Source organism: Anabrus simplex, chromosome 2, assembly GCF_040414725.1.
Source record: "Anabrus simplex isolate iqAnaSimp1 chromosome 2, ASM4041472v1, whole genome shotgun sequence".
Lineage (NCBI taxonomy): Eukaryota > Metazoa > Arthropoda > Insecta > Orthoptera > Tettigoniidae > Anabrus > Anabrus simplex.
This window is the reverse complement of record NC_090266.1, coordinates 1,072,132,399-1,072,157,487: the sequence shown is the minus strand read 5'-3', so window position 1 is coordinate 1,072,157,487 and position 25,089 is coordinate 1,072,132,399. Positions and strand designations below refer to the sequence as shown.

Genomic DNA, 25,089 nt, shown 5'->3' with positions numbered 1-25,089 from the left:
CCTTCTTCTATTGTAATCAACCTATCAGAAAATTGTAAATATTTTCTCTAGTCAATTATAATTGGGGGTGTGTACAGGAATCCAGCCTGTCAGTAAAGAGTTCTGGAAGCCTCCCCTTAAAAATACTATAAAAGCAGGGCGCTTCTGGGCCATATTGTCTTGATTGCTCCGGTGATTTGAGTGTGGCGTGTCCTAAGGGAGGCAGGGGCGCGGCCTGCATGAGGAAGTTCCAGCAGAAGGTTTCAACTTCTTTATTTAATGTAAATTTCTAAATTTGATGGTTTAAATGTAAAATTTTCAACAAGTCTGAGGAATCTGTTCTATTCTCTACTGGGAAATATGTAATGTATGAGATCAGAGTGATTACCCTCTGTTGGTTCCCATTCAACTTGGCATCGGGTGACTAAAATTTTCAAATTTCTAAATTTTAGGTAACTTATTTGGCATTAACGTTTCTCATTTAGTCACCACAGTGTAGTATAGGACTAGCCTCCATACCTTTGGGCCATAAGCCCACTTTGGATTTTAACTACAGTATTTTTAGAAGAAGTGCAGGTGTTTCGCCTCCTTGCATTTTGTTTATAGACGGTTACAACCAATCTTTTCCTTTTATCATTAAGGCCATTTAGTATGGGCAATCATGCCCAAGTTTATTTGGTAATTGTTTCTGGTTTTAGTTCCCTTTGGGAACAGTGAATTATATAACAGTTGAGCAATAGATAAGCACGCATCGGGGCAGCTTGGTGTAAATACTTTCATGGAGGACAACCGATAGGTTGTCAGGTGGAACTTAAGTGGGCCATAAGAAATTGATGCCTTGGTGAGGCTGGACTGTGATGTAGTTGGAGCACAGACTCCTGTAGCATTTCTTGCTCTTATAAAATATTGGACCTGGAAAGAGCATTTTAGTTTTTAACTGTGTAAATTAAACATTTGTAATTCTCTCAAGTTTTTGTACATGATATTTGGACTTCTAAGTCCACTGTATTGTTGCATATGACAAGCTCATTAATATTGTTGTTATTCATTCAGATTTTCTATTTCTCAAATTGTAAAGTAGAAAAAAAAGGAAAGAAGTAAAATTTCAAAATTTTTCAATATTCAATATTCTTTATTATTTTTCTCCAGATCCACAGTAACAATACCCATTTGACCTGTTGAGTGAGAAAAATAATAATAACCAGCCTATACGCCAGGACAAGTTACAATGGAATGAACAACTGTTACTGATATGTGGCCCTTGAACAGCTCCTTCTCGGAGGTCCAGTGACCATGGCATTGTGGCAAACGTCATGTGATGAACCGTGACAAACCGGCAAAATTACAGTGCAGATAAAATGGCAGTATTAATAAGGCAAATTAAAATGAAATAGAAACTAAAATAATAATACAATAAACAAATGGCCCACGGTCAACTCACTTCCGGAGAGCCGGTAGCCCTTGCAAAAGACAAGCACATAATTAGAAATAAAGTTATAACATAACATCGGCTGTACGGCACATGCAGCTATTGAAAGATCTACACCTCTCATCTGACTGGCCTCGCCAACTCGGCACATTCCGTCTAAGCTATTGTCATATCTCCTGACCTAGTGACTCTGCTGATCCAGCCCCCACGTTCCAACACTTGAACTACTTCCTCGTCAAAACAATGCCGTCCTTCTTTGCCAACCAGACCATTAATTCTGCTTAACAAACACACAAATAACCAAAAATCGCCATCCAACTTTCCAATCTCATGCCACCAAGTCCATCTTGTATACATCGTACATCGACTCATCAATCAATTATAATTATGCCCCTAAATCAGACTCTTATCCCTCAACTAATTACTCTTCCAAATTACCTCAAAATACCAAGCCATACACCATATTAAAATTACCATACTTCACTTTTAAATCCAATAAACAACACATCTAACATATATCAACTATCATTACCCCAAATATTCACTTTTCTCAGCCTTCTAACACCATCATACTTCACTCTTAAATCCAATAAACAACATCTCCAACATATTCACTTTTCTCAGCCTTTATACCACCATATACCATCTAAACTATAAACAAACTTCTCAAAATCACACTTCACCATCTTTGAATTCACTATACAGGCACCAACCTCCATGATCACACCTCCAAACCACATTTCACCAATAACTTCACCCTAACTCTTATACTTCTTCTAATTACTTTTCCAAATTACCTTAAAATACCAAGCCAGACTCCATATTAGAATTACTATACTTCACTCTTAATTCAATAAACAACACATCTGACATATACCAACTATCATTACACCAAATATTCACTTTTCTCAATCTTATATCACCATATACCATCTCTACATTAAATTTTGCCATTACGACTCATTAAAATAAACACAAACACACTTCCTATAAACAAACACCACCTATCAATTCTCCTCCCTCTCATCTCTTGAATTCTGCCATTCCGTATTCCATCACTTCTCCATCTCCACACTTAAACATTTCAACGGGTTCCCTCCATACAGATAACATTATCACACTAACAAACTCTCTACATACATTTACCGACTCAGTAATATATACCTCCAGCTCCACCTCATCCTCACCCTATCTCTCACTTTCACCATAAACCACCGTTCACTTACATACCAAATACAGCTTCATTTTTGTACTATATACACAAGACACTAGACATTTCAAATACAATTACCTTTTATCAGACAAATCGTGCTCAATATCTCTCTAAGCATGTATAATACAGTCACACTCTTATTTTCACTACACTAATCATTTCGAAGGCAATCCATATTACTTACTATTGCCACTTGTCTTTTTGCTTCTCGTAATTACTCCTTCATTAGTTTTGCCCTTTTTGCCCCATAGCTCCTTCAAACTCAGGCTTCTCCCTTTAGTCAAGGCACCTCTTACTTCTGCTCCTTCCCTCCAACCATTATTTTCGATTCGTTTATGCCCACTCGTCCTTTCCTGTGCCTCTTCTTCCATCACCTCTTCCTGCCTCCTACTTTCTTCTCTCGCGCAGACTTCCATCACTAGTTCATTTATTACTTTCTTGACTTCTTCCATCCTCCTACCATTTACTTGTTCATCGACTCTTTTCATGAATGCTTTGAAGGAATCACTTCTACACAGTGCTCCTCTCTTGGTGATATGGAAATTTTCCACCTGCACTCCGTCATCTACACTCGTTTCGTCCTTATGTAAATCGTCCTCCATGGATAAAAGTTTCTCTACTCCCCACTCCCGAGACCATTTTCCATTGGACATCACCAGCACTTGGCCTCCAACATAAGCTCTGAACCCTTGCAGTTTTGCCCTAATCATATGCTTTCTCAGGATTTTGAAATTTCTGTTCCCTTCTCTACCCCAGTCTCTCTTAATCCACATTTTTTCCCGTAGGTTTCCAGCATTTCTGATTACTATGTCCGCCATCAGTGAGGATATCAACGTGACCTTTATAGGTCTGCATCCCCTCAGCCTTCCTATTCACTTCACATCATCTATATGTACCTCACTGAAGTTGATTTTCATTTTTTGTTGTATTACGTCTACCACCTTGTATATTATGTTCACTTTAGACTCATTCTTCTCTTTGTGTACTCCATAAATAAAGATAGCTTTCTTCATGGTTTCATGTCTGTGGGCTTCAACTTCTTTTTTCAATGTCTCCACCTCCTCTTCCATGTTTTGTATTCTCTCCTTTAAAAGGACTACCTCTCTCTCACTGCTTTCCATTTTGCCTTTGACTTCATTAGTGCTTTCCTGGATCCACTGTCTCGTCTTTTCATGCTCTTTGCCTTGTTCTTGTATCATCCGTTTTAACTGCTCAAACGGGCAAAGTTCTTCTAAAACATCCTTGACCACTTTCCTTATTACTTCCACGTCCTCCCAGTTCATGTTGCCACTGCCCCGTGGTCCTGGGTTTACTTCAACACCCCTAATAACCAGTAGGACAGTGACCACCGCTGCCACCAACAGCATCTCGCCTTTCAGCCTCCTCCCTGAGCTGGCTTCATTGTTTTTGGCTGTAGCATTCTTCTTACTTCCCTGCCATCATCCAATGATGGCCCTATATTGCTCGACGCTAATCATCTTTCTTATATCACTCAACTCGTCCTGCACCTCATTCCCACTCCGCTCACCTGGCACACTTCACACTGCATGTCCGTACTCCTCACTCGCCCTGGTTAGACTGAAAATTTCAAAATTTGTTATGTTAAGTTCTGCTCTTGTTAATTCCTTGTCCAGCCATTCAAACCCCATGTTCCTTATCTGTGATCCACAATATTACCTTAACAAATGTTTTTCATTTAGTAGTTTTAATAGACAGTATTGGATGCTGTGAAGGTTCTGCGTGAGGAGTTCACCATGACTACATCAATACAGACTTGAAAGCAGGGTGCAGCATCTGTCCCATAGGTTTGGGACACGTGACGCAGTGCCCTCAAGGGTGACATTCTGCACCTTGTATTGAGTTTTCTAGTGTACAGAATAGTTTTTCCTTCACTTTTCAGTTATAACTTTAATGATGCCAACTGATTATTAAAAAATGGGAAAGAGAAAACAACATGGCCAATTAAAAATAGTGTTTTATTATTATTTTGTCAGACTCTGTGGAGCAGTAGCTAGCGTTGCTGGCTGCCATACCAGACGACCTAGGTTCATGGGCATTGGAATTGTTTAATACCTTGATGCCGACCTCCATACGTCGTATAGACCTTTTCATAACATGTAATCAAACTCCATATGTGATATAGATCCCTGTAGGCCTAACTTCATTTTGTTCTAGCTTATAAAGTTTTGAAGTTGTCAAGATATATATATCTATCTTTGAAGGTGATGATCTCTGCCTTCCTGACATGTATGAATCGGTCCTTATCAGTGTTTCTTTTTTCTTTCTAAAGAGTGTGAAGTAGTCTGACCTCTTTCCCCTTGGGAGCATATAGATTTTAATTTCTGCTGAATTCTAGCGGATGTATGTGTCATTATACGTTTCCGTATGGAGATTAATAGTATAAATCACCATCTTTTCACTGATGTGCATATTGACATTATCTTTCGAGGATTCCTATAATATTTTCAACGCCTTGCAACCTCTTTATTACTTGACTCACTGTCACTTTGAAATATGATATTGCGTGGCGCAGAAGCATGGTAACTTATGGTTAAGTTTGAATGAAAGAGAAATAATTAAGTTTTAATAAATCAGATGATAACAGTACTAAACCCAGACTGAACTGAGCAAAGTGAGTGTGGACGCATAACATCAGGAATCGGAGCGCATGGTGCACGGGACCAAGTAACGGACAACAAAACACGCCAAAGTACCTGCCCTCTTTCTCATGAACTAATCATCCTGTTAATCTGAGAGTTGTGTTAAATTAATCTTTGAACTTTTTTACCTGGTTCTTCTGCTCAAAGTTTCCGAGGCAACAATTATCCTAGTTTTCATGTCATTGTGAAACAACCCACGCAATTACAAGAACGTCATCTTCATTCCGTATAAAATATAGAAGGTCTCTTTTCCTTTAGTAGACCACTAGTTAAATGTAAAGTCAATGAATGTAAACTACATTACTTTGAGTCTCTACTGTAAATGTTTGAAAATAATCTGAGCTAAACTATTGTTACAGTGAATTTTTAAAGAGATCACTGCATTTTCTCAGTGCTCACACCTGAATTGCCTCCGTCCACTGGGTAATGTTGTTGAGTGCAATTATTAAGTTTAATTAGAATATAAATTATTTGTTGAATTTATGTTTAATCATTCTGTAATAGTATGTAACATATTTATCAAAGTCTTTGTACATATTCTCCACATGAGATGTTATAAAAGTACGTATTTCTACTATCATTTCTACCTAATTGAGTCATCCATCCCGGGTGTGCAGCATATCACCCATCCTTGCGGCAACTCTCCCGTTATGCTACCTTCTATTCTTTGGTTCATAATGGACCTAAATGAGTTTTATATAGCAAACGTTAAGTGTTAAATAATCAAGCGCACATATAGTTCGTCCCTTTCTGCAAAAAGTTGTTAATCCCAAACCCTTACTAAAAAACTGCATGCACTTAAGAAAAACATGTGGCACATCACCTGGTCTTGCTATATGTATAGGTATTGTAAGGCAGAACTAGGTCCCACGGAGGACATTTCAGGAACTGTTAATGAACAAGGTAAGCTTATATGTGAGGCATAAGTATTTAGTCAGCAGTATGTAAAGATAATTTGATATAAGGATAATGTCCAGGTAGAGGAAGTGACAAATACTAGCAAAGTATTTAAATTTACCTGTGGTAATAAAGTTATTTACAAAAGGATATAAAAATGGAAAGCTAGGAAAGCAGCGGGGATTGATAATTCTCAGGATATACTAAAGGTAGATATAGTGCCGTATCTGAAATGTTTATTTTATTACTGTTTGTATGAAGGAGCTGTAGCAAATGAATGGAAAGTTGCTTTAGTAGCCCCAGTGTACAAGGGAAAGCAGATAATTACAGGCTAGTCAGCTTGACATGTGTTCGATGTAAGCTCTGGGAAAGCATTATTTCTGATTGTATCAGACATGTTTGCAAAAATTACCAACTGGTTTGACAGAAGGCAGTTTGGGTTTTGGAATGATTATTCCAGTGAGGATTCATTTGTAGGATTCCAGCAAGTTATAGCAGGTATTTTAGATTCAGAAGGTCAAAGGAAGTGTAATGCTCTAGTCCTACCCAAAGCTTTTGATAGTGTAGATCATAGCTGTCTGCTTCTGAAAATGAGGGCAATTGGACTAGACAAAAGAGTGGTTGAATTCGTGGCTAAATTTCTAGAAAATAGAAGTCAGAAAATTAGAGTAGATGAAGCATCATTTGATCTTGTAACGATTAAGAGGGGTGACCCTCAGGGCACTATTATTGGACCTTTATGTTTTCTTACGTAAATAAATAATATGAGTAAAGAACTGGAATCACAGATAAGGGCTTTTTCCATATGATGTTATACTGTATTAAAGTAGTAAATAATTTACAGTATTGTGACTACAGAAAGACCTGACAATGTCATGAAGTGGACAGCAGACAATGGTATGAAGGTAAAAGGTGTGAAAAGTTAGGTTGTAAGTTTCACCTAGAGAAAAAGTCCTCTCGGTTATAATTACTGTGCTTATGGGGTAGAAAGTACCTTTCGAGGATCACTGTAAGTACTTAGGTGTTAATATAAGGAAACATCTTCATTGGGATAATCACATTACAAGGTTGTAAATAAAGGTTACAAATCTCTTCATATGGTTATGAGAGTATTTAGGGGCTGGTGTATTGGTAAGACTCCAATTAGAGTATGAATCCAGTGTATGGGACCCACACCAGGATTGCTTGATACGAGAACTTAAAAAGATCCAAAGGAAAGCAGCACAATTTGTTCTGGGTGATTCCTGACAAAAGAATAGTATTACAAAAATGTACAAACTTTGTGCCGGGAAGACTTCCGAGTAAGGAGATGAGCAGCTCGACCGTGACATTTTCCAAGCTGTCAGTGGAGAAATGGTGTGGTATGATATTAGTAGACGAATAAGCTTGAGTGGAGCCTTTTACAGGTAGGAAAGCTCATAATATGAAGATAAAGTTGGAATTCAAGAGGACAAATTGGGGTAAATATTCATTTATAGAAAGAGGAATTAGGGAATGGAATAATTTATCAAGGGAAATGTTTGTTAAATTTCCAAGTTGTTTTATATTGTTTAAGAAAAGAATAGGTGAACAATTGTTAGGGAATCTGCCACCTGGGTGGCAGCCCTGATTATCGGTGATTGAATTGATTGATTGATTGATTCTTGTTTTCACATTAATTATGCAGTTCAGCTGTGAATTTTTGTTCATATTTTTCATAATTCACACGGACCATGTAGGAAAGCACAGAAAGTAACAGAAGGCGGCATTAGTTCGGTCGAAATCATTGTAAGCAGTTAGGTCATGTTTATGACTTGGTTGTGATCGTGTTGAAAAATTGCAATTGAGAACGGTGGAATATAAAAAGAAATGAATTGAGTATATTGTGAAAATCGTTCTACTAGTCATATCAATATGGAAGAGACATAAGAAAAAAATGAATAAGTGACCTAAATCTTTGGCCCCTTAAAACAACAAAAATCATCAGTCAGCTTAAGAAACTTAACTGTTTGGTTGGAAACACAAAATAGAAAGCGCGAGTGGACCATTGCATGTATTTATGATATCCACTCTTCCAGTATGTAGCTGTGATAGAAATGAAATCAGAACAATAGCAGAGTTAGAGCAGTAAGTTCAGTTACAATCAGTGGTAATTTGTAAGAAGGAAGATTAATCACGCCAGATTACCATGACATCACTTGGTTTTCAGACCAAGTTTGCTTTTACGATACCGAGCTGCACAGTGTGGGTTGTGTAGCTGTTAGTGTGCATTCAGAAGATGGTGGATTTCATCCCCACCATTGACAGCTCTGTGGGTAGTTTGCCATTTTTCCTATTCTCTAATAAGGCAAATGTAAGGGTACAGTTGCTGCCCTTCTAGCACTTCCTTTAAAAACTTAACTGAAAATCTATGTCTGAGTGCAACGTGAAACAACTAACACAGAAACCTGCAGTATTGAAAGGCAGTGGCGTATACTGAGGGCTACCAAGGTTATCACTGAAGCTCAAACCTCAGTTGAGAATGATGGAAGTCTAAAGCACATTATAATGTAAGCATCTGACAAATGGTTCCATTTACAAAACATGAAAGCAGCGAGAAAAAAAGTTGCACGTATTTCTAAGAGCAAGGCATTGGAGACTGATATTGCAGCCCAGACTTTCGCCCCTCTCCTCTCGACTCGCCACACGCAGCTTGCTGCTGTATAGCGGATAGGAGCGGGCAGTAGCGGCGATTGGGAATTAAAAGTGTGTGGGCGAAAAAATATTCAGACAACAAACAGTACCCGAGTTTGTGGGTTATAGTGAAGGATGGGGGGGGGGGGGTTATATACATCAATTTTTTTTTTAAAAAAAAGGCCATGAAATGGTACGGTAGGTTTTTCTTGCTCTCTCAGCTAATTTCGACAGAGAAGTAAAGATTGACTGTTTACCAACTTAAACGCGGTAATAATAGTTTATTTGAGATTTTGATTCAATGCTATACAATGAGAGCCTCTGTGGCTCAGACGGCAGTGCGTCAGCCTCTCACCGCTGGATACAGTGGTTCAAATCCTGGTCACTCCATGTGAGATTTGTGCTGGACAAAGCGGAGGCGGGACAGGATTTTCTCCGGGTACTCCGGATTTCCCAGTCATCTTTCATTCCAGCAACACTCTCCATTATCATTTCATAGCATTTATCAGTCATTAATAAAAATTACCTTGGGGGTGGCAACCCCATTGTAATAACAACCTATATATGTTTCATTCATTACATCCCTGACCCGGTCGAAGACTGGAAAACAGGTTGTAGGTTTTCATTCATTTTCACTATACAATGAAACTTTCACCAAAGGAACAGTCTTACACATTTATTACAATTAAAAAGGAATACGGCCGGATAATACAATTAAGACCATTTAGTATTTGACTACATACTAAAAACTAACACACTAAAGAGACTGCCAGACTGATGAATGCATGCGGCACGGTGGTGAATCATACCTCATTGTCTATTACCTTAGCATAATTGCTGTGGTACCCTTTCTTATAGCACAGGCAAAGTCTCTACTATTTGCTGTGGTGCTATACAAATCGGTTAGCCAGGACTAAGTACATTTTGTGCGTATTTCTGCTAATAATTTTGGTAATGATTAAAGAAAATAAAGAGAAGAATTATCTGATAAGACAACAGCGTTTGTACAAATGGCTTTTTATTATAATTCCTAGTTTCAGCCAACTAAAGTGGAATAAAAAGGTAATATTTTCTCCAAAAATTGATGATGCTTGTTGTTTAAAGGGGCCTAACATCTAAGGTCAACGGCCCTCTCCAAAAAGTTGGGGGGGGGGGGGCAATCGCCGCTACTGGGAGAGGGGATTGGTGGGATAGGTGTGCTAGGCTTCGGTCCGTCAGATCGCCACTGCTAACTATCAACCATGCGTTACTCATCGTATATACTTCCTCACCTTGTACTTCTGACTTAATTATATAGAAAACAGAGTGCTGGTATTTCACTCCCGTTTACTTCTACATCCTTGTAGGCAGACACTTCAGGGCTGCTGTTATAGGAGTATTATAGTTTTCTTTTTATTGGTAGATCTGCTAATATGAAATGCAATCTTTCAGGTTTAGTGTTCTGTTTTGTTGGTTGGAATCGAACCCGTGATCATGTGTCGGACACCACCACTGATCTACCGAGAAAGCTAATTAACCAGTGAACACTGTCTTCTGCATCATTTCTCACGTTCAGGAGTTTGTCGAAATAGTCTTTCCACCTTTTCTTTATCTCCTCTGTGTCTGTCATTACATTTCTACTCCCTTTCTTCACTTGTTTTGTGTAGCTTTTTTTTTTTAATCCATCCAACATCCTTCTTCCACCATTCACATCCTTTTCCAACTCTTGTGTGAATCTTTCCCAATATATTTTCTTTTCCTTGTTTACAACTTTTTTGTACTTACTTTTAATTTCCTGATACTTAATCTTACTTCCTTCTTTCCTATCTCTATTCCATTCTTGCCATGTTTTATCCTTTTGTTTAACAACCTCCTTCACCTTTTCATTCCATCATGGTGTCACCTTTTCCTTCACTTTCGCCGAAGTTCTGCCACAAATCTTCTCTGCACAGCTTCCAGATGTGTTTTTAAATTTGGTCCATTTTTCTTCTACAATTTCTATTTCTGATATAGGGATGTGCTGTTTTAATTCCTCCTGAAATTTCTCCTGAGTTCTTTTATCTTTAATTTTCCATACTTTTATTTTCTTCTGACTTAGCCTATTTCTTTTACTCTCACAGTTTTACCCATTTTTAATTTTGCTACCACTACTCTGTGGTCTCCATCAAATGCCTCACCTGGTAGTGCTGTTACATCCATTAACTATTTATTGCACATGTAGTATGTATGTAAAACGAATTAATGATGAAAAGGTGAACATGCTGTATGTTTTAAATGTGTTTCTATTTAGCTCTTTATTTTAATGTGTGTTTAAATTTATTCCCTGAACTATTTAGATTAATTTTCTAACAGAGGTACACTTACAGTATAAAATATTTCTGTTGCTTTCTTTCAGAAAAATGGAACACCAAATCATATCACTGTTCGAAGGTGATGATTATCAGAAGCTTGTTGAGGGAGTGAATGTATCAGTCCACTCTGATGAAGATATAGAGACTGATGAAGATTTCAGTAAGTCTGTCATATTACCTGATGTTATGAAATTGTAGTTGAATAGCAGCCTTGTACTGAAAATTTCACAAATATTCTAGAACTTTGAAGCCTTTTCGTTCACTTAAATCCATGTTACTTTCTCACAAAAGGCTGAGTGTCTGGAGTCATGCTATATCAAACCGTCAAAGAGAAAGTATTTTTTATGAATTGGCTAAGGATACTTTAGAACCTCTCTTCAGTTTGCTTTTGCAGTAACATTCCTTGGAATTTTAGACTTTTTAAGTGATGAACTTTAATCCGTCTGGCCAGGGGAAACCTTGCTACGATGATAGAGTAGACCATACAGCCAGCAATTCTATGCTGATTACTGGTCGGTGAGAAATAACCTGCATCCTAGGGGAGCCATCTAGTAGGTGAGCTTCCCCAGGTGGGCATGTGGAACCCTAATGGAGAAAATGCCATATAAATCCATATGAAAGTGTTTGTTCTTCACGTGTGAAGCAGCATTCAACAGCATCTATTCTCCAGGTGAAGAGTGGCTGAAATTGATATTTGGAAGAAGGCAGCAGTTCTTCCTGTGCTGAGCGTGGGGCTACAAAAACTTGGTTTTTGCTAAGGCCCATCCTCGGACAGCTGTGGGCATAGCTGAGTCTTGTGTGTTTGGGCTTAGTACTCCAGGGCAGAAAGCATGTATAAACTACTGCTCTAATCTTCTCAAGAGAAACAGTCATGGCAGCACAATGTAAAGCAAAGGACTGTAGTCAGTGGCAGATCTTAGATGGTGAAGAGGTGCTAAGAATCCCCATGATGAATGACTCAAACAAAACAAAACTGACTACTAAGAAAGACACTTTGAAGATGGACACATTGAATGTCAGGTGTATGTACATGTCTGGTACATGTACATGAAATGGAAAGACTAGGAATGAATGTACGTAGAATCAGTGAGCTTAGGTGATCTAAAAGAGGAAACATTGATGTAAGAGATTTAACTTTGTATTTTTTATGGCAACCAGCTACCACATCTCCCAAGTGGTGTAGGTGTGATAGTAAACAAAATTAATAAAATAGATCTATTATCAACTGCGTTCCATATTCTTGACTGTGCTGATGAAGCGGTATAGAATTAAAACATCTTCAGTCATACACCAGCAAGTATGTATGTCTACCCCTTAGTCCCATTTCTTGATACGGGTACAAGGATGAGGTGGGATGAATTTATTTGGCATGTTTTTAAGGCCGGATGCCCTTCCTGATACCAACCTAAGTTGAGTAGCTGATGAAGATGGTGCATGAAATTGGGTAAGGAGATGGAAGGAATTGCCCATGGCCTATGAATAGGAACTGCCCCAGAATTTGCCTCGAAGCGAAAATGAGAAACCACAGAAAACCATTATCACAACTGACTGTGTGACTGGGTGATTTCAATGCCAAAGTGTGCAGAGGATGATTTGAAGATTTTTAAGCAAACAGGGCCTGGGAAAATGAAATGGAGATTTATTAGTTTAATTTCACTAATGATGATCTCCAATACATGGTTTCTACTAACCCCCAAAGACTGTATATGTGTAAATCCCCCAAGACACTCCAAATCAGCATCATCCATTTAGGAACCAGTTGAATGGATGTACACAAAAAATGGGCTAAACATCAAATTTGTGAAAATTGAGTTAGATGCTACCCCCTACTATTAATGATACGTTTACTGAAGTGGGTTATCATCAGGGAATTACCCATAAAGAAATACAAGGCTTCAAAGTTTTTGGGATATCCAAATCGTCTTGACAGAATTGCAAAATCGGGCTAAGTGATTGTTACTAAAAGTTTGTCTTGATGGTGCCACAGTATTGGCAGGGTAGCAAATAGTGTCGTGCAAAACATGCTCTGTGCTCGGTTCATATTTGTCGAGTATGGCTATGACCGAATATGCTTAGCAAAGGCGAGGCGAGCCATGTTTGTTCAACCTCGCTCCTTGATACTCGCTCCTTCCCGTGCTATCTGAATCACAGGTAGAAGTGCTCGCCTCCCTCCGTCCTTAGTCGTACTCTGTTAAGTTTGTCTTGCATTCCTTTATCTCTAGGAACATTACACTTTTGCGTCAGTGGTGGACTCATGACTAGGCATGAAACTGTAAACAATTAAACTTATATTTATATACTATGTTTCTACATTGTACTGGGAGAAATGGTTAATGGATTTCATGTGCTGCTATGTGTATTCCTCCTGGCTAGCTTACTTTACTGCTCTATATGGAAACTAAATACATATTATTAATGCATAATTCATATATTTCACTATTAGCCATACCAAAGACATTGTGTAAAAACTGTGCAAATTTATGCCATTATAACATATAAAGTTAAATATAAACCTCTTCACCAGCAGCTCAGTTGTCGCTTATTCACTCACTGAATTTTTTCTTTTTCTTCGGAGGCTGGTCGATGCATGCACAGTGTGACATGAATGATCTACAGAGAGACCAAACACCTTGTTTGTTTATTTTATTTCTCATTTTAACTCGGCAAGATGTTTGGATATTGGGGTACAATTACTTAAGTAACTACACACAGCAAATTATACTTGCTTTCTTAATCCGTTTACCCACCAGGGCTGGTTTTTCCCTCAGATTCAGCGAGGAATTCAACCTCTACCGCCTCAAGGGCAATCCTGAAACGTGAGACTTTTGGGTCGAAGGGATACAACTAGAGAGAAGGACCAGTACCTCACCCAGGCGGCCTCACCCGACTATGCTGAACAGGGGCCTTGTGGGGGGATGGGAAGTTTGGAAGGGATAGACAAGGAAGAGGGAAGGAAACAGCCGTGTCTTTAAGTTGGGTACCATCTCTGCATTTGCCTGGAGGGGAAGTGGGAAACCACCGAAAACCACTTCTAGGATGGCTGTGGTAGGAATCGAACCCCCGCTACTCATTTGACCTCCCGAGGCTGAGCAGACCCCGTTCAATCTCTTGTACCACTTTACAAATTTTGTGGCAGAGATGAGAGTCGAACCCAGTCCTCCGGGGTGGCAGCTAATCACACTAACCACTACACTACAGAGGCAGATGCAAATTATATTACGGAACTGATATACAGATGCGTCTGACTTCATCCATTACGGCCTTCCTTTCATCTTCTTCTAACATTTTCAGGTGGCAAAACTGAGGCCATAGTAATGTGGCTATTTTGTGTACAGTTGAGACTTGTACCTCTTCACTTAAGAGCTTGTGAGCTCTGATCATTATCTTATGGATTTCCCAAAAGTAAAATTAAGGTTCAACATCATATTATTGTAATGACTGTATGCATATTACTTAAGGCGACACTCCGGAGATAATCTATATTTTGGTCATTTTGGCAATTTTTTAATGACTGAAATTGAAAGGATTGAGTTTCCTCTTTCCTGTCACAAAGTTATTTTGTTGAATTCAAACAATTTATCACTTTAATAATGCTTTGTTTGCCAGTCTGCACACAGCAGAAATGTGTGTGGCATCTGCTGAACTGCTTTGTTAGGTAATGATGTCATTGTTATGTTTCCATTCAATCAAATATGCCTGTTCTTTGCAATTATGCATCTATGGGATGGGCCAAAAGCCATCACCCCTTCTCCCGATATATTTATATAGACTCAAGCTATACGATCTACCATATTTCTGATTGAATTTATAAAGCCTGTTACGGACTAATATTTCAGTACTCGGCTGTCATTGAGCAACATTTTATGCTTGTATTGGTATTCCTGATGGTTCTACAATAGTGCCGACAATTATAAGTTTATTATTATTTTTTATGTTTATTTTAATGGCATTCTTGTTTAATTTCTATTTTAGTAGTATTTATTCTGTACAGTCGCTATTAAGCAGGTTCTTCAACATCTGAAGATGACCTATTTGCAGGTCGAAACTGGTAATGTCCTTTTATGTAAGTAATATTGACACTATGTAAAAATAAAATATTGATTTGGTGGAGAACTCATCCTTCATACTTGTGTGCTTGAACTATCAATACGGACTAGAAGCTAATAGATTATAGTACCAGTCTGTTTCATCGCTCTTCGTAAAAAGTAATGAAACTGCGGTGACAAATGTCGAATTGCTCTTCACATAATTTCTTTTGGAGCATAATATTCCATTATCAGTTTCAGACCACGCTGGAAATTTATTTAGATCAATGTTCCCGACTCTAAAATATCTCAGAAATATGGTTGTGTAAGAACTAAAACCTCTGCTTTCGTTCAATACCTGGCATCTGACGCAAAAAAGGATATAAGTGAACTTTTGCAAATAACGGCTTTTTCTTTGGCTGCTGATGGTAATACTGATTCAAATGCAGTCAAACTTTATCCTATAGTTGTCTCTTTCTTTAATGTTCAGAGAGGCCAAATATCAACTCTTCTATTGTCATTGCTGGAGGGTACTGACAACACAGCCGAGGGAATTTTCTCTGTGAATTGTCTTCTTTAGACATTCCATGGGAAAATTGCATTTCTTTTTCATCTGACAGTGCATACACAATGATCGGGGCTGTTACGGTGATATTATGAAACAGAGAGGTGAAAGAAGGTGCGGACATGAATGGGTGGATAGTGAAAAGATTAAAGAGTAATTTAATACTTTAAAATTGGCGATTATATTTCTTCTCCCCCTTTTTTCTTTTCTTTTCAAATTTTAAACATTACACTTCGCTAAGCAAATAACAAAATCAGGTACAATGTCTAGCTCGTGAGCTTCAGTGACAATACAAGAATAATCAGATAACATTTTAAAAACGTGAGCTTGAAGCTCCCAATTTACAACAGTGACAAGAGCAACCACTGCTCCATTCAATAACCCCTCTAGGAGACTGCGTTCCCAAACTATATTACATTACCAGAGCACCTTTGCCCCACTCAATTACAGGGTGGCGCACGATAAGTCACCTGATTTGTTTCATGAATAACACATTTGTTGTTGACAAGATTTGTAATTTATTGATGTAGAAGTAAAGAATACCGCTTGGAAATACAACCTAATGAATCACATGTTCAATATGACTGCTGTTTTGTTTGACAACTTCTTCAAGTCGCACACGTGCATTTGGTACGACTCTCCGACTTAAATCTTCTGGAATGGCGCGGCATAACTTCACAATGGTGGCCCTAAATTGCACTGCATTTTCGGGTTTTCTGTGGTACACCTTCTCTTTAAGGTTAATGTCCGGGTTGTGAGGCGGCCACATTCCTCCTCCTTCGTAACGTTCTGGAAATCTGTTTGACAATACCCTAAGGCCAAGTCTTTCGTGTAGGAAATCAAGCACAACGTTGTCAGTATGGGGGCGTGCTCCATCCTGCATTAACCATTGTGTCTGCAATGGAAGACCTGTGGCCATGAGTTGAGGAAAGAACTGGTTTCGCAGCATGTCTAAATAGCTTTCACCGGTTACTGTAGCATCGAAGAAAAACGGACCGATGATTCCATGGCCTGATATCGCGACCCATACGCACACTTTTTTCTCGTAGGTGTCTTTCATGTGGATTATTCGCGAAGGTTCACGTCCCCCAAAATCGAACGTTCTGTTTGTTCACAACACCGTTCACGTAAAAATAAGCTTCGTCCGAAAACCATGTGTTCTATAGCACTACCTCTTGATCGTGCTCGATGCCCACCTTAGAAACTGTAGTCTCCGCTCCTTATCTCTCGCAGTAAGCTTATGCGCCACAGTCGTCTCGTATCGATACAAGCGAAGCTCGGATTGAATAATTCTTTGTACAGATCAGCGTGAAATTCCCAACTCGGCGCTGGCTCTTCTTGTTGATTTACTCGGACTACGAGTCAAAGTCACTCGAACTGTTTCAATGTGTTTTGCGGCAAACGTACGGTACATGCATGTGGCCGCTTACACACCAAGAGAGATCCAGTACCTGCAAATTTGAGATGTAATCTGTGTATTGTCTGTGGGCTGGGAGCCCACCGTGTGCCGAAATGAGCACGAAACCTTCCTGTGTCAAATGTCGCCACGAACAGTAACACAATCTTCGTCTTCTGTGTGACGGTCAACCATCCTTTGTCCACCGTCGCGGCAAACTGAAATGGTGGACTCAAAACGGAAGCAATGCACTTGTAACGACATCTGGAGTAATTTCCATGAACTGCACAAAGTTGAGGGCACAATTTGAAAGCTATTGCCCCAGTAGTATACTTGTAGGATCAAAATTCAATTGGGTGACTTATCGTGCGCCTCCCTGCACCTAGGAGATTACTCTCCAAACTTAACAAGATCCAGACCTCTTACAGGCACAATCTACATTTTACTCTTAAAAAAAAAAAAAAAAAAAAAAAACAGCCTTCTCTGTCTTGTTTGGACAACAGTCAGATTTACCTTAACATGAAATGAATAGAAGTTGACTTAAACAGGGGCGACAAGTACCCATTCTGCGTGGCCTTTAGTAAAAACAAAAAGTTAAAGTTACTGGCCAAAAATCAAAATGTTAGGAGGCGAACACTTGCACTCCTTGAAAATTCACATGAAAATACTTAAAACCCTAGGAGGGCTTATGGCCCGACGTTACAGAAGCTAAGCCTATACCACGGAGGTGACTAGAGGAAAATAAATGTTTAAGTTACAAAATTACGAGATCAGCTTAAGTTTTACTAAAACATAGTTGCCTTACTACCGAGTTGAGGGGGAATACAAGAGGGTATCACTCTTTATTCTCTAAGTCACGTTAATTACTTTAGAATTATTTGAGAATTTATATTGAGAAAATAAAAGTTACATTATAAAAAAAGTTAAAACCTTCCCCTCGAACTATCTTTCTGAGACTATTACATTGTTATACTGAGTATGCCATTACCTTGAGCTGGTGGACCTCCTGGAGATGGACGAGGCAGCCCTTCCCCCTGCCTCCATTATGAACACACTCTGAACCTCTTGACTGGAGCGATCACAAAAGACAATATGGCCTGAACGGTCCAGTCTTTTATAGCAGAGAGGAAGGTTCCAGATTTCTCTGGGCCAAGGCCCTGACACACCCACCGTTCCTATTGATTAATTTAATAAATATAAAAAATTTCTTATTGGCTGATTAAGTAAATGTACAAAACTTCCTATTGATTACAATATTAAATTGGTGGGAAGGGATAGAAGTGTTGATAACTTTAGAATACAAAAAACAATTTACAAACAATTCAGTTCTGAAAGCTTTGAAAATACAAATTTATCTTGAAAATTTAATTGTCCACCTCTCACCAGAGGGCACACACAAATCGACAGCAGAGTCATCTGCCGACAGACATCCAATCTTTTTCTGCCAGCAGTTTCAGATTATATGTTATAGATGGCCTTACAAAAGACGCTTAATTTAAATCCACGGGGCTGGTGTACCTCTGCTAAAGGGGCAGATAATGGTGTTGCCAAATTTGTGAAGGACAAACATTCTTCTGTTTATGTCCCAGGTTGTTCATGTCATCATACACATCTGTGCACAAAAAGCAGCAGCCCAATTTCCAGTCAATGTAGAGAACTTTTTGGTTCAGTTATATTACTATTTGATAAGAGTTCTAAAAGGCAAAACACGTTCAAAGTATATCAGGCTGTTTGTGGCACAGAGGGTCACAAAATTTGGAATATGTCGGTACCCGTTGGCTCTTGCTTCTTCAGTCTGTTAGTCGAGTTCTTGAGCAGTGGGAAGCTTTGACACTCATGTTTTGTAGTAAGCCCCACCATAAAAATAAGAGCACCAAGCAGTTTGAAACTGTAAAATCTTTCTTACAAGGCCCACACACAAGAATGTTTTGCTACTTTCTTCAGAGTACACTTCCGGTCTTTAACTCATTGAATTTATTTCTGAAGGAAGATGCTCCAGCCATACATCTTCTTAGGAGGAAAATTACTGGTCTTTTAACTGACCTATTTTTCAGATTTGTTTGGTCATGTTCTATTCAGTCAGAATCTACCACCCTTTTGAGTGTTGAATTCAAGAGGAGAAAATACCAGAAAGCCAATGAGGACTTGGTAATTAGAGCAAAAGCCAGGGCGTACTTGAAAAATAATGACTGTGATGAAGAGATGTTTTATAATTCTGTAAGAGAGTTTTATATGGCAGCTTGCAGTTACATTATCAGGAAATTTCCCCTTGAGGATGAATTTCTTTATCATGCCGAATTCATCATGCCGAAGTTGTAGATATCTCTCTCAGAATGAAGGTTTCCTATTCATCTCCTGACTATTTTGTTCGAAGATTCCCAAGTTTGGCTATACTTGAAGAGGAATTTTCAGTTTACCTGTGTGATACGTTCCCTGAATATTGTACATGGACCTAACATTGATGTGAACTGGAGCAACATTGCAGAGTTTAAAAATGAAAGTGGACAAATTAAGTAAAGAACCTTAAGTAATGCTGTATTTGCAGTATTAAGTGTACCTCACAGTAACTCTCCCACAGAAAGAGAGTTTTCAGTGTTGTTAGGAAATATCAGACAGAATTCAGGCCTACATTAAATACATCTACACTGGAATCACTTATGGTTCTGAAGACAAAAATATCATCTGAGGGGGAAGTGTGTTTCAAGAAAACCTACACTGAAAAGCAGCTGCTGGGTGCGAAACAAGCTACAAATAATTTTTAAAATCACAGAACTAACAGGGAATGAGCAAATTTTATTGTGTAATATGGTATACTTTAGAATAAATTGCTGTTAGAAAGGGCAAACTGGGCGCTTTGGATTTGACTCGTAAACATTTTGAGGGGGCAGTGCGCGAGTTAAAAATGGGATTACTGATAACCCACTTCAAAGGTTGGCACCTCTGCTAGCGACGTAACGGCCAATGACGGCCACTGCAGCAGTGTCTGAACAATAGGCGCTGGCCCACCCGTCAGGTTGGCTGTGCAGCGAGAGGCGCGGCCCTGGCACGTCGACGTCACACACAGGGCGGGGCCACAACTGATCGCTACCCCCCCCCCCCCCTTGGCCCTGCTCCACAAAACAGCGAACACACCAGAATATCTTATGGCTTGATAATACCATTAACAAAACATTGACAGTGAATGAATTACGTTCGTCATACAACAGCTTGCTAGTTTTTAAATAATAGGAAATCTCCTTTTGAATTTTTTAAGATGGTGTTAAGAGTTCTAGTAACACAGTGGATGTCCGGCTCCATGGCTAAATGGTTAGCGTGCTGGCTTTTGGTCAAGAGGTCTCGGGTTCAGTTCCCGGCCGGGCCGGATATTTTAACCTTAAATGGTTAATTCCCTCTTGGCTCAGGGACTGGGTGTTCGTGCTGTCCCCCAACATCCCTGCAACTCACACGCCACTCATAACACTATCCTCCACCACAGTAACACGCAGTTACCTACACATGGCAGATGCCGCCCATCCTCATCGGACGGTATGCCTTACAAGGGCTGCACCCAGCTAGAAATATCCACACAAAATTATTATAACACAGTAGATTGACAGAGATGTTTGTTGTTGTACTTCCACTTTACTATTTGCAGTCTTGAAGATGATGAATGATACATTCAGCACAAACAATTATTGAACATCTTGCAAATGGGAAAACTTATGTCCACAAAAGAAGTTTTAATGAACTAAAAGGAATTTAAATTATTTTTGCTTGCTTCAAATGAACACAGAAGTAATCATTCTCACTACAAACAATCTGGGTGAGGAGGTGTGATAGACAGTTGGCATAGTCAATGGCTTCTCACCAAAACAGCTACGGTTCAAAGCCTTTCCAATGGAATGTGGGATTTTCTAGGGTTCAGATTCTATGTAAAACTGGAGGTCCCATGGCTGTGATCCTGACCTCAACAGTTGCTAAAGCTATAACCTTGCTTTTTATTACTTGGGTGACCTACGAGGACAGTTTGAAAAGTTCTCGGAATCACCGCTAGATGTCAGTGCTAGAGCAACGAGGTTCCCGCGCAGTAATCACAGATCCTTTGTGAGTGAACACGTGGCGCGTCAGTGCTCTAGCTGCAGGAGTGTGGTAGTGGCGACTCTTTGTTGTTGTTCTCGCGTAGTGATTTGTGGCAATGGAAAAAACTGAGATTCGAGCAGTGATTAAATACTTTGTAAAGAAAGGTATGAAAGCAAAGAAAATTCATGCCGACTTTCAGAACACACTGTGGGACTCTGCTCCTTCATTTTCAACTGTTGCCAAGTGGATCAGTGAGTTTAAATTTGGTTGGGAGAGCTTGGATGATGATCCGCATAGTGGACGGCCAAAAAGTGTTACGACCCCAGAATTTATCGCAAAAGTGCATAAAATGGTCATGGAGGATTGTCGACTGAAAGTGCGGGAGATTGCTGAAGCCTTAGGGATGTCTTCTGAATGGGTATATTATATTTTAACCATAGAATTGGGTATGAAAAAATTATCCACAAGATGGGTGCCGCGGCTCTTGACATTGAACAATAAACACACCAGATTGGAAATGTCCGAACAAAGTCTGGCCCGTTTTCAGTGCAACTAACAAGATTTTTTGCGACGGTTTGTGACTACAGATGAAACTTGGGTCCGCTACTATACCCCAGAGACAAAACAGCAGTCAAAGCAGTCGAAACATGCTAATTCACCACCACCAAAGAAAGCAAAGGCAGTGCGTTCGGCTGGAAAGGTCATGGCCTCAGTTTTCTGGGATGCAAAAGGCATTCTGCTGATAGATTATCTTCCTACTAGCCAAACAATTACGGGGCAATACTATGCAAACCTCCTAGACCAACTACAGGCGAAACAAGGCCTGGTTTGACAAGGAAAAAGGTCATCTTTCATCAGGACAACGCTTTGCCACACACAAGTGTTACTGCCATGGCAAAACTTCATGAACTGGGGTATGAATTGTTGCCACATCCACCTTATTCACCTGATTTGGCACCATCAGACTTTCATCTATTCCCCAAGCTGAAAATTTTCCTCGATGGATGGAGATTTTCTACAAGGGAAGAACTGACAGCCGAATTGGAGAGGTATTTTGCAGGCCTGGAGGAATCTCATTTTCGAGATGGGATCAAGGCATTGGAACATCGCTGGACCAAATGCATTAGTCTACAAGGAGACTATGTTGAAAAATAAAAGCAGTTCCACCGAGGTAAGATAATTCTAGTACATTCCGAGAACTTTTCAAAGCACCTACGTATGTATTGAATGTTCCCAGATGTAGATGCAATTACAGAACTGATCTCCAATTCAGTGATTATAGTGAAATTCTTCAAATTGCTCCACATAGGAGACACACGTACTATCGGCATGATTGGGGATGAACGTACTTGTGACAGCTCTTTGTAAAGCTTAAAGAGGCACTCCTACATCTCCAAACTGAAGCCATGTCACACAAGTTCCAAATTCACATTTTCATTAATTCCTGATTTATTCCTTTCTCTCAGAAAACAGGATGTTTACATCTTCGAGCTAGTGTATCTTTTACTCACTGTTCCGCCACTCACAGGCTACTAACAACGGATTGCTCGTACTGCCTATGCTTAACACTTCCTGTCCTTGCCCTTTGCAACATACCAGGTTACTAAACATTATTGTCTTATAATTGACAGTATTACAATATAAATGCTACATACTGTATACATCATACATATTAATGATTGCTATGAAATGATACAAGATTAGACATTATATACACGTGCTAATGGCAGATATGGAATATTGTGTCATTACATTGTGTTTACTGGCAGGAACATACAAAAACATATTATTAATTATTTGTCAAATTACAGTAGTTGTATGTGAATGCCTCTGTATTTTATGTTGATGAAAGTGTGTTCTCATTTCATTTCTTTTCAGGCAACATTGCAAATGAGGCAGTAAAATGCCTGAAAAATCTAGACATCTCAGACAGATATGCTTGTGGTACATGCTGCTTAGAATTCCAAAATGTGGAAGAGCAACGTGTTCATTTTAAAATGGGATTTCACTCTTATAATATAAAACAGAAGATACAGGGTCTTTCTCCCATCTCAGCAGAGAATTATTATCTACTGAAAGGTTGGTATTATAAATGCTTATATGTTGAATATCATTGTATTTCTCATGAAAGCAGATGGTAATGTAGTGTTGTTACAATGACATCACTTATTCTCTTGTGGCTGTGACATTCTATATACTGGAAATATGGAGAAGACCAATTCTACATTGATATACTTTGTGCTATTTGGAAGCAACTCTGTACCTTGTAAAATATTCAAGCCCACCTGAAGATGGTCGTGATGATTCTTGTGTGTATTCAGATAATATATTGCTAATTGTAATTTTTTGGTCAGGCTGAGTGGCTCAGACGGTTGAGGCGCTGGCCTTCTGACCCCAACTTTGCAGGTTCGATCCTGGCTCAGCCCGGTGGTATTTGAAAGTGCTCAAATACATCAGCCTCGTGTCGGTAGCTTTAGAGGCACGTAAAAGAACTCCTGCGGGACTAAAGTAGTTAGTGAGACATAAAGCAAATAACATTATTATGATTATTGTCATTTTAGACCTTTATACATGACTATGTTTATACATTGAGAAGTGACGTCTAGCTTGTACCTAAATATGTTTACCATTGTGCACAAAATTGATTTACCCATCTTCAAATGTATACCACCATTTTTATGGTAGTAGTCACTATCAAATGTGTGAGTCAGTTGATAGATTACATTTTAACAATTCCATTATACTTGAGAATGAAATGTTTCTTGCAATGTCTTGTCCATGGAAGTTGGCATTTTATGATTCAGTTTATCTATCCAAATTTGTACAGTTTGAAAGGTGTAATGATTCCTTAACTGGGAGGTAATACTTGCCAACTATGCTAGGTGCTTGTCACTTTCCTGGTCTTTGTGCCCTTATTACACTTTTTCAATCCCTCTTTGGTCTCTTCACTTGAAACAGTTCTTATGTGTGTGTTCAAATCACAAGAACTTTCATTCCCATGCAAAAAATCTGTAGCACACACATTTTGCAAGCTCTACCGGAGAGATGAATTGTTATTAAAGTAACACTGGTCTGCAATAAAGAGTCACGAGAATTAATACATATATTTGACTAAATTTGAATTGGTGATATCATGTATAGCGGAAACTGGTCTATACATAATTCAATGGGAACTATTTGAACTATCGTACTTATAATTAAGGTTGTGGTGTAAAAAAAAGTTCTTAGTGAAAGATGAAATCATGCAAAAAATTTACTTTTATTCGTGTTTGGAACCCACTACATTATATACAGAGAAATATACTGGGTGAATCACCTGTAGTGAGTGAGCTGTTGAAATGGACAGATGTGTTTTCCCAGCGCTCTGAAGTGAAGTTGTTTACCATGGGCTGCACATTGGAAATTTAACGGGTGCAGTCTTTCCGGACCCAGTTACTTGTGGTTCCTGGCAGTTGTTACAGCAGCCTTATTGGTTATTGGTAGTGTTGAGTTGAACCCAGGACCTACAGTTGAGTGTGATGTTCAGGCCCACACAGAAGCGACAGCAATTAAGTGTTCAACGTGTAGCAAGAACTTAAAAAATGGAATCAATTGTGTTATGTGTTGAAAGTTGTTCCACTTCGGCTGTGCTAAGGTGAAGAAAGAAAATTGTCCGGACAACTTTGGTTTTGTAAGATTTGTGACACTGTGGAGAATATGAGGGAAGCAGTTAAGGTGAGAGATTTGAAATAGAGAATCTAGAGCGAAAGTTTGCAGAATTCGAAGAAACAGTGAAAGCACAGATAGAAAATATCACAAAAATGTACAAGGAAGCAGAACCTAGTTATATTCCTACAGTTTACTCAGGGGAGGAAAGTGACTAGATCGTAAAAAATTCACGTGAT

The 25,089-nt window shown here is 39.0% G+C and overlaps 1 protein-coding gene across 1 annotated transcript in view; it reads left to right on the top strand.

The window, feature by feature from the left end:
- LOC136863778 (tRNA endonuclease ANKZF1) overlaps positions 1 to 25,089 on the top strand; it is a 170,270-nt gene that overhangs the window by 17,595 nt on the left and 127,586 nt on the right. The window contains exons 2-3 of the mRNA XM_067140130.2: positions 11,205 to 11,320; positions 23,084 to 23,284. Coding sequence (XP_066996231.2) covers positions 11,209 to 11,320; positions 23,084 to 23,284 — 313 coding nt within the window. The 5' untranslated portion in view covers positions 11,205 to 11,208. The remainder of the gene's footprint in view (positions 1 to 11,204; positions 11,321 to 23,083; positions 23,285 to 25,089) is intronic.